The sequence below is a fragment of the Microplitis mediator genome, chromosome 9, assembly GCF_029852145.1.
Source record: "Microplitis mediator isolate UGA2020A chromosome 9, iyMicMedi2.1, whole genome shotgun sequence".
Taxonomy (NCBI): Eukaryota; Metazoa; Arthropoda; class Insecta; order Hymenoptera; family Braconidae; genus Microplitis; species Microplitis mediator.
The window spans coordinates 10849412-10860754 of NC_079977.1; the positions used below are offsets into that span (position 1 = coordinate 10849412).

General features: G+C 35.1%; 1 protein-coding gene across 2 annotated transcripts; it reads right to left on the reverse strand.

Annotated features, from left to right (window-relative positions):
* Positions 1-5044: 5044 nt before the first annotated feature.
* LOC130674624 (uncharacterized) lies at positions 5045-6152 on the reverse strand. Of its 2 annotated transcripts, none has more exons than XR_008991085.1 (2): positions 5455-6152; positions 5045-5363 (listed from the first exon to the last, which is right to left on the reverse strand). XR_008991085.1 is itself a non-coding variant. In XM_057480012.1 (2 exons), exons 1-2 carry the CDS (start codon positions 5676-5678, stop codon positions 5089-5091), a joined length of 504 nt encoding a protein of 167 aa, XP_057335995.1. In that variant the 5' UTR covers positions 5679-6152; the 3' UTR covers positions 5045-5088. The 2 variants fall into 2 exon arrangements, 1 of the variants encoding a protein (XP_057335995.1); XM_057480012.1 differs by having other exon boundaries at positions 5450-6152.
* Between the last annotated feature and the right edge of the window lie 5191 nt (positions 6153-11343).

The window sequence follows — 11343 nt, forward strand, 5'->3', positions numbered from 1 at the left end:
AAGCGGTTAAAAACGCGTGGTGGTTAGTAAGACTGCATGATGTCGATTGGAAATTGAGACGGCGTCTTCCTCCTTTGTAGCTGCTTGGTGGTGATGTGGCAGCATGGCTGCAATAACGAATTTTCCAATTGGCTTAAAAGCGCGCCAACAGGAAATAGTTAGCCGCCAATTTCTCTGATTGGTCGGCTGGTAGCGGGTTATCATGCCGCCGTGACACGGTTATGAGCGAGAAATTGTATGTGTCGAGCCCAAATAGCGAGTGACCCAGCACTATTCTGACATTCAAGTCAGTAGCGAGTTCGGCTACTCCTGATAGTAGCGTGTAACGGGTAAAATTGGGAATCTATTATAAGATATAAAAGAGTAATTAATTAATTGATTAGTGTCAGAGAAGACGTCAAGTCAGTTTTTATGTGTCGTCAGTAACGCGGAAGTTAGACGAACCAGAATTTGTATCGAAGAAATTAGTGATTAAAAGTATGATCGGTTTAATCAACAAGAGAAGTAATTATTAATTGATAAAATTGAATGTATAAATTGATACCACTACCCCTTTCTGCTCGGTTTAGCTCGCCAGAGTCCAGGTTTGAAAAGGGGTCTTTTCAGTATAGACAGTTTTAATTAAACAATCCACAAAATTTTACCAAAGGAAAAGAAATCCTTTCCAAAAGGAAGAAAACACAGATTTAAACAAAATAATAAACTAGGATTTATTTTAAATAATTACAATGGCTTCAACCCTTTTCTGCTACCTCTTAGAATAATTAATATTGATAATTAAACGCGGTTTTAATATTACATAATCACGGTTTGTTGTTAATTAGACAACTGATCACGGCTTATTGTTGATTTAACAATTTATCACGGTTTATTGTTATTTTAACAATTTATTCACGGTTTACATCGTCACGTAATATACAAGCACACACATACTCAAAAGTTCGCGGTCTACAACGCGGTATAACCCCTCCCGGGTGCTTCAGGGAAGTCTGGTCGACTACCCCGTCGGCTCTATACGAACTCTCGTCCCAGAGGATAAGCGGATGGTCTCCGTCTAACCCCCACCTACGCGGTTAGATTCACCTACCGTACCTCAGCAGAAGACCTTAGTACGGGGACACCAAATCTCCCCGAGAATAAAAATTTCGCTTACCTTGGTCCGGTCGGACGTGGGGTAGGCGAAGTTCCAGCTGTTGTCCAGGGAATGGTCTTCCTCCAGAAAACGTCTCAGGAGACTAAGTTGCCTCTACGGGCTTAAATGCGCGGTTTTATCATTATATCTATCCGCTGTAGCTATGGACGGGAATAAATTCCATCGCCCTCCGTTGTTGACATCGAGAGTATACTGTTTGTGAAATTTTTTCAAGTCCAGAGTTATAAAGTCAAAGGAAATCGAGAGAAAATAATTTTATCAAATGTAAAATTGAATTTGAAGAAAAAGAATTCGTTTAAGATGTTAAGTAAATACTAACTACCGAGAACTTAGCCGTGCGAGCGACGGTAATCTAGGCGGATGGATAGAAAATGAAAGAATGAGCGATTGAAATATTAGAGTTTATTTCAATTTCAACTAATATTTCTCGTATTTCAGTTTATTTTATAATTCTTTCAATCTCTTGAATCTTTTAAACGATTCATTTGAAATCTCTATCAGCGTTTTTATTTTATTTCCTTTGACTTTGCTTGCTCAGGACTTAGAATAATTTTCGCCCGGGCGTGCATTCACATACTTATACAGTACATCCATATAATTTTATATCTCGCTATATTCATTCAACTTAAACTTTAAAACACAGCCATATAAGTATAAATAATAATAATAACTCATTGCTGAAGGAAAATAGTAATGCTTATAATAAGAAAAATAAACTCAATAGCGTATAAAAAATAATACAAGAAATTAGGTGTAAACAAAGTATAAGTTTTAATAATAATAGTATAAGAAAAATAATAGTTATATGAATAAGAAATAGTATTTAAGTCAGTAGGTATAAGAGTAGTAATAAGTACATAGTAGATTAGTAATTAGTTGTTTAAGCAATAAAACAAACATAGTATTAGAATTTTAGTCCTGGTTTTAAGTATAGTAATCATACTAGTTTTAAGTAATTATAGTAACAATATAAACGATACGTAGTCATAGTAGTAAGAAATATCAGCACAAATTTTCACAATCACAGGTGCCCTCAAATACTGGTCATCTCCATCCCACCATCACAAGCGGAAATGCACGAAGCTTTTCAAATTGCCTAAGCTCGTGACTGAACATTCTCCCCAGCGCTGGCGACGGTGTCGACAGGATTGTCGTCTGGAGAGTGAACTGATAGCACACACAGTTCAGAAGTTAGCGGCTAAATCTGCAGGATCTTCGAATAGCGGAGCGATCGGTCTTTAATTTAACACAGCCTCAATCTGTGTTAACTGTAGCGAGTTGGTCGTAAGTCAATAGCGATTTACCAATAGTTCGTATAAGATGGAACTTGATTGACTTTACGGCTGCTTCCCATTTGTCACCAAAATGGGGAGCGCTTGGCGGGTTAAACTTGCAGTCTGTGCCATCTGTAGCGAGTAAATACTGAAGTTCCTTTAGCTGTCTCGATCCTGCTGCGAATTCTTTTCTTAGCGTGGCGTCTGCTCCTATAAAATTTGTACCACAGTCCGAGTATAGGGTACTGCAGGCGCCTCTCCAACTAGTAAATCTTCTAAATGCTGCGGCGAAAGCGTCAGTAGAATAATTGATGATAATTTCAATATGTATAGCGGATGCAGCGAAGAATGTGAGACCTGACTGGAACTTGCCCACCTTCTATCCAGACAGATCTCCGTAAATCAGCGAGAGTCAATTGAGTTCCCTCATGAGATGTTCTTGGCAGTATTACTGGATTTTTTCGTTCATCATCCAGTAGAGAATTCTTCAAGCGACCGCCGACTCTGAGTACTCCATTGTAGTTGACGTAGGGAATCAATTTAGCGAGATGATGATTTCGTTGTAGAGAATCACCATCTTTCAGTAGTTTCAGCTCTTGCGAATAGTACTTACTTTGTGTATACTTTATCAGCAAAGTCTTTGCGAGTTCCAGGTCAACTGTAGCGAGTGGTGTGGCCAGTGTGGACTGTGGCACTTTTTTAAATTTAGCGATGACTAGTAGACAGATTCCAAGCGTGCGAAGTGACGGTGACAACTTAGAGAATTTATCCAGTAGCGTGTATAGCGGGTGTGAATCTGCCTTGTAGATGGTAAAAAACCAGACCTGGACGTTCTTCAAGATGTGATACCGTCTGCGAAGGGATGTCGAAAGATGGCCACTTTTCTTTTGATTGACTGAGCAACTTAGGTCCCGTCCACCATAGCGAATGCTGTTCTAGTTTGGCTGCTGTTGAACCTCTCAAAGCGCAGTCAGCTGGGTTGAGTTTCTCTGAAACAAAATCCCAGTTGACACTTGGTAGCGATTTTGAATCTTGGTAACTCTGTTGCGAATGTAGACTTTCCATCTAGCTGGGTTGTTTCGTATCCCCGTTAAGGATACAGCGGAGTCTGTACCCAAGAAAATTGATATATTTTCAAGTTTCAAGAATTTCTTGACGTAGAGTACCAGTTGAGCGAGTAACACAGCGGCATTGAGCTCCATTCTTGGTATTGTAGTGGGTTTCAGTGGAGCAACTTGTTTAAGTTCACACACTAGTGAGATATTGGAGCTTCCAGTAGCGTCAGTAACTTTTAAATAGACGACAGAAGCCATAGCGAGTTGAGAAGCGTCAGAGAATCCATGTAGTTCAATTGATACATCATTTTGTACATGATTCCAGCGAGGTATCTGAATCTTCGAGATCTGATGTAGTTTATCTCGAAATAAATTCCATTCTTGAAGAAGCAACGATGATGGCGTAGCATCCCAGTCGACTGTAAATTCACTGGAGTTTCTTGAGCGTATAATTCCGTTGAATTACTTGCCCACTCAACAAGCGGGAAACATCCTGCGGCACACATTTTTTTTTGTGTCGAGAGCAACTTGAATTGCCTCAGCGAGTTCATCTGCGCTTCCATAGATGTTTTCAACAGAGCGTGTCTTGGTTAGTGGGTAGCCATGTTGCGAATCGTGTCGATGCGAGTCATTTGCAAAGCGAATGTGTTTTAGCGGCCATCTTAGATATACGTGGCATACAAAATGGACGTGATACACGTGGAACCGACGCTAAGTTTTCGATCAAAAATAGCTAAAGAGTCTTTTTACACCGGTGTGTAGATTTGATCACCACGGGCAGCACTCTAGCAGTGCTCAGCAATGCCCATGGCACTTAGCGATTATCACTTCACGATCAATTACACCACACACTTTTTCTCACAATTTTTTTTCACGATTTTAAATTTTAATAATTTTTAATTGTTAAGCCCACACCAGATCCGGCTCGAAGGACCAAAATGTAAAGTGAGCGAATGCGCAAAAAGGATCTGGTTTAGGTGTGATGGAATTTTAACAATTAAAAATTACACAGATTTCATTAATAAATAATTAGGTTATTTATTTACACTTTATACAGTTAAATATGGTGAGAATTAACATTAGATAGCGAATGTGACAAGATAGATAAGCGATAGCGAATGCGACAAGTAAAGCGGTTAAAAACGCGTGGTGGTTAGTAAGACTGCATGATGTCGATTGGAAATTGGGACGGCGCCTTCCTCCTTCGTTGCTGCTTGGTGGTGACGTGGCAGCATGACTGCAGTAACGAATTTTCCCATTGGCTTAAAAGCGCGCCAACAGGAAATAGTTAGCCGCCAATTTCTCTGATCGGTCGGCTGGTAGCGGGTTATCATGCCGCCGTGACACGGTCATAAGCAAGAAATTGTATGTGTCGGGCCCAAATAGCGAGTGACCCAGCACTATTCTGACATCCAAGTCAGTAGCGAGTTCGGCTACTCCCGATCGTAGCGGAAATGCACGAAGCTTTTCAAATTGCCTAAGCTCGTGACTAAACACGTATGTTTAATTGCTTTTTCTATGGGAAATAAATAACTCATATATGCAAAGTTTTTTTACGATGAGAAACCTATTTATTTTTATTTTATATACATTAAGATCTGCAAGCTTACTGATTTCGTTTTTGCGATATTACATTCATATTTTTCTCGATCGTTAACACTACCCATTGAACACCTTGCAAACAAACCGCTTTAAAATGGCCTATCCCATGTTCTGAAGATGATCTTCTTGAGATTGTCACCGGTGGAATGAAATCTACTTTTCCTACAAGCCTGTATGATTCTTCAGTGTTTAGTGGATTTCTTAAGTTCCTTGGTAGATCATCAAGCTTCATCTGCACATCGCGTTGAGCATTGAATACTTCGAAGATTATAATATCACCTGCAAAAATGAATTTTTAATTCTAAACAAAATCTTTATCTGTAATTTTCATCTATCAGTCAGAAGAATAGTATAATTATCTCTACCCAACTCAGAAATTGACGTCTTTTTCCGCCCTGAACAACCTTCAACCCTACATTTTATAGTCATTGAAAGATCTCCAAGTTTGGTCATGTCAAGATCATTGTTTTTTATATCTGACGGATATATAATTGGTGCTATTTTATCTTTTTGCATTTGTCCTGAGCACTTGTCACATTGTACAGTTATTTTGCAGCTAGGTGTGTTAATGAACATGCGTAGTATTATCTGCATGATGCTGGTTTCACACCTTAATAAAATTGAACCATCCGGTTGTTTATCGTGTTCGATAAAATCATAATGGAGCCTAGTACGTTCAGCGTATGAGGCAGCAGTTATTTTTTTTTTTCAAAGATACTCAACGCTAAATTCAATATCAGGTTAGATGTTTCTCCGCTTTTAATCTGAAAATGGCATAACTAATTCATTTCCATTGTATTGCGTGCATGATTACTATTATATATTTATAATTTAATCAGAATACATTGACTTAATTGATCGTAGTCCTAATTTTTGTTATTCATAGAATCATTAAACAATGAAAGCGAATTTCGGAAAATATTGTCTATTGATGGAATTGACAACGTGAATCATTTTTGTTGGTTAGTTTACTATTCAACGATTATGTAAAGTATCTTCTGATTCATCTATCTACCGATTGATAGTAATCCAATCATCTTGTATTTGCTATCAAATATTATTAAACTATCCCAGCAAGTTTCTATACTAATCAAATTTGAAATATCAAACTTAAAATTCCGTGCATAAATACGGTAAAAAGCTTCATGCCTTATCACCCGTATGAAAAAACTTTCATGTGAAAACATATATGATAGAATATATGAATATTATAATGTGATATATTTTAGAATATATAAAACAATATTTACATTTTTGCCGTATTAATATATGATAATATATTGAAAAAAAAAATATATTACTAGAATATATTACCAATATATTTATCAATATATGACTTTTTTATGTGTGTTTTACATATATTTAAAAAAATTTTTTTTTTTATATTGATATATTATATTGAAAGTAGTATATTAATTAATATATAGTATTTTTTATATATGTTTTCCATTATATTGCAAAATATATGGCACTTTTTTTACTTTTCTTAGGTTATTGCGTTAGTTATTCAGTAAATGTAAGGTCAAAAAAAAGAAAAAAAATAATAAATTTTACTTTTTTAACTTCCCGCTAAGATAATCGACGATTTTCGAAAAATTGGGAAGTTATTGTTTTCACCTCAATTTGAGAAAGTCGAGTTTTCATCATATGTCGACGTTTTGAGGTCGATAATATACTTCGATGAGAACTCTCTAGATGATTAATATTTTAACTCAAAAATTTATATGAAGCACTTGACATCTCGATAACGTCTAGTACATATAAAAATTATCATTATAATTTTTCACTTTCTCCTGCACGTAAAATTAAATATGAACTTGATGTAAAATAGAAGTTTTAATTTTACGTCAAATTTAAATTTTATTGTGAGCATATAAGAGCTAATAAGTTGAACTGACATTTTTTTTGTATACTGTACGTCATCGAGATGTCAAAAGTTTATTTCAATTACTGAGCTGAGACTCTGGGTTCCTGGGGTTTGCCCTCATGGTCAAATTGACAGCAGGCTGACGACAATTTCATGCTGCAGTTTGTTACCAAGTTAGTCGCTAAAATTGGCATTTCTATGAGTTGACGGCAACCTGTCGCAAACTTTCTGAGAAAGTTGGTAACAAAAGTTGGCATTACATTAGTTAACGAAAAGTTGCCGCCAACTTTCTGAAAGTTAGTAACAACTTGTAGTCAACAGTTACATAAACTGAAAGTTGTTGACAGGTTGTCGTCAAGTTGGTCGGAACTAAAGTACACCAACTTTTCGATCAGAGTGTCTGACTATCAGGGTGCATAAATGCGCTTAATAATCGAGTTGGCAGTATATTAGCATCAATCAACCGTCGCTATTAGTCACCGAGTTGAACGCAGTAAATTGGCACTGTCCTAACTCAAGTTTATGCAAAATTTTCATCAAGTTGAATGACATCAGTTGGTGAGCCATAAGTTGATAGAAATTTGCGGAAAATGTTCCGTCTTAACGTTCAAAAGTTGCAGCAGTAGATCAACGTAAACTTTCTAAAAAAGTTGGAGCTAAGTTGTGGCCAACGGTTAAATCGCGTCAAGAACTTTAAAATTGTCGTTAAGTTAATCGCAACTAACAGATCCCAACTTTCCGTCAAGAAGCTCATGCTGTTAGCCCGATAAAAAATAGTTTTATTTGATTATATATGAGTATAGAGAATTATATATATGATATTATATATAATTATATACAATCATATATGGAATTATATATGATTATACATGGTTATACATGGAATTATATATAATTATATATGAATCTATACATAATTAGATCTGATCAGACCTGACTGATGGAGGCTAGGTACAATCATTTATATGTCTATATATGATCAGGTCTAATTATGTATAAGTTTCTATATAATTAGATCTGATTAGATCTAACTGATGAAGGCTAGGTATAATCATATAGAAGCCTATATACAATCAGATCTAACTATATTTGAGTCTATATATAATTAGATCTGATCAGACATGACTGATGTATATAGGTCCAATATATACGCATATATAATGTGACAATTTTAATATTAATATTAAATTTTTATTTTGCCAACTATCAATCAAACTTAAATCTCCATTACTTAAAAAATATTCTAAGGTTTCGGCAGAAATTCAAAAGTATAAATCAATATCGATTTATACATGGATATTTATAAGTTTATAATTTAGGTACAAAACCAAATTCATTATTAGGTGCATTACTTGCGTAGGATGTAACAATTTGATTATTTGAGTTATGCCATGAATTTGTTCTCATTATAAGTGTATAGCAGACTAGAGGTAAGCACTTCAATCGTTGTAAACGTTTACACCCACTATTTGCTGCTGCATTACAAGTATTGCACTTTGAAAAATATTTAAGCACAACAAATATGACTCCAGATATGTTGACTGAATTATTACAAACGCAAATGCAGAATACAATAAATGAAAATTCACGTGACTTCAACGAGGTCTTCGAATTACCCGATATATTAATTACTATTTTGAATGGGTATAAAGAATTCTGCCGCCAGACTTTGATGGGTGAAAAGGGCTTAACTGCGCAATATTGTTATCAGTATTGTGAGCTAGTTCATTTATTCTTTCGGTTTTCAAGGAGCATCCGCAGCAGTAATTTGGAACTATATATGGATTCAATCTATAATATGACTGATTTATTTTTTTCGCTTAACCAGCCCAATGACGCCCGATGGGCCCTTTTGTATTTAAGTAACTTGATCGACTTATATAATAAAAACTCGTCTTTGGTGGATGAATTTCGTCGGGGCGCATTTGGAATCAAAAGAACCTCCACTAAATTTGCTCGATCGCCGGTCGACTTGACCCTAGAACAAACTATCAACGCTGACGCTAGCAATCAATTAACGGACAACCTTGCCGTCGACTCTATATCTGCACGTCAACGATGGGCGCTCAGCCACAGTATGAGGACTAAAATACTGTCAACAATGAAAGAAAATATTAGACTCACAAAAAAAGATGATACATCACATTCTTTGCAGAGCAGCAAAATAAAAAATGACAGAAAAAGCCTCGATAGTATAATTAAGGCGATCAAAGAAGCGATGGACCCATTTGATGATGCCATCGATAAAGAATTGTTGTTTAACATTTCGACTGGAAAAGCTACATCACCAGAAGTTACTGATTTCCTCCTGAATGTCAGAACAGCCGGTAATGAACAAAAGCTCGATTTTATTTCCGATTGTTCTTCAACTCCCGATAGATTTGAAAAACCAATTAAACGCAATAAAATCAAGAATTTTGCTTCTGAATGTTCGACTAAAGTCCTCATGACTAAAGACAAAAATAAAAAAGTTCTGCTAAAGATGGAACGAGACATTTTCGGACGACTCCTGGCTATTAGTGTAAAGAAGAAAATTGATTTAGAACATTGTTTGACCTATCCACTGGCACCAATGCCGCCTGCACTTTTTTCATGTACTGGTGAAATGTTAAAAACTCCCAAATCAACATTTGCGCACAGTTTAAAATCTCAAATCGAAACAGTTGAGCCCACCGATATTAACGTTGAAATAATAGATGGTTTTTATTTTTTGTATTTAATTGGGAACTCCATGCCACAAACATTTGAGAAAGTTGCTGAGTCAATACTAATGAAAATTTGTGCATCACGTGCTACAGAAATCCATTTAATATTTGATCGATATTTATCACCTTCTATCAAGGATTCCGAGCGCCAAAGTCGAAAAGAGTTTAATGTACCATATAAAATTACAGGACCTCAACAAGTTAGACCGAAAGATTTTGTGCAAAGCCTTAAAAATTATCGATTCAAAAATGCTTTAGTACACTTTTTGGCTGATTTTTGGGAAAACGATAACTTGCTGCCAATAATCCAAAATAAAAAAATTTTTTTAACTGTTGAACATCTGTGTTACTCGTACCAGGCTCAGCAAAATTGTATTAAAAAATCGGAAGAAGTTGATGATACATGCAATCATGAAGAAGCGGATACGAGGATTGTTTTTCATGTTCATAAAGTAACACCCGGCTCCAGAATTCTAATAAAAGCTTCTGATACTGATGTACTCATAATTATACTTGGAAATATTCACAAACTGTCGGAGTCTACAATTTTTCTAGCAACTTCAGCGACTAAGAAGCAATCTCATCACCTCGATTGCATAAACTGCATCGATTTAGCAGTAAAGTTAGGTCAAAAATTATGTAAAAGTCTACCTGCTTATCATGCATTCACAGGTTGTGACTACACTGCGGCATTTTATAATAAAGGAAAGATCAGACCATTTAAAATGTTTTCTAAAAATGAGACGTATCAAACTGTTTTTGCGTCATTAAATGATTCAACTGATATTTTCAACGATGAAAAAATGAATGCTGTTCAAGAGTTTACAGCACAAATGTATGGCGTAAAGCACTGTCAGTCAGTTAATAATGCGAGATTTCGTATTTTTATGAAGAAGCACGGCGCAAAAGAAGACAGCCAACAATTTTTTAACAAAATTAAAAGTTTTGACTCCAACTGTATACCGCCATGTTGGATTTCCTTACTACAAAAAATTTTAAGGACAATATATGTAAATTCCATGTGGCTTAATGCAACTGATTCTGAATGTGCGAAGTTAAATCCTGAAAACTACGGTTGGCATTTAGATAGTTTTTTAAAACCAACAGGTTATATTGGGGATCAAACTCCTTTAAAAATTCAAGACATTATTGAAATGGAAGTTAATAATAAAGATCCTAATGAATCCGATGAATTCGAGAATCAACATTTCACTTCTGATGAATCAGATATTGAATAGAAAATATTTATTTCTCTTAATATTATTTTTGTACTTTTACAGTTCTATAATAAAATTTTTATTTATAATACAAGATCTTTAGTCTATCTTTTTTGTTATTTTTTATTCGAATTTTCGGCAATCCACTTTGTTTTCCTTTCATATTTTTTCAGAAAAAGTAAAAAAATATCAAAGTAAGTAATTGATATTTTCATTAATTCCGTTATCATATTTTGAGTAGTAAAAACTTTTTTATTACAGATATATTTTTATACTTAAAAGTTATATATTGTATATATATAGATATTTTTTTTTATTTAATTTATGTTATATTGTTCAATTTTTTTGTATAATATTAAATATATTAGATTGTTTTGTATTTAATTAATTATTTTATTTGCAATTCGAGTTGTTGCTCCAAAATAACGCGTACTCTTTACAGTATGGAGGATAAGTGGGGTACTCCAACC

What these genes read in the sequence shown, in the direction of transcription:
- LOC130674624 (XM_057480012.1), bottom strand. Translation starts at nt 5,678, where the DNA reads ATGCAGATAATACTACGCATGTTCATTAACACACCTAGCTGCAAAATA. An exon ending in GACGTCAATTTCTGAGTTGG is followed by an intron (nt 5,364 to 5,449) that starts GTAGAGATAATT and finishes TCATTTTTGCAG; the next exon opens with GTGATATTATAATCTTCGAA.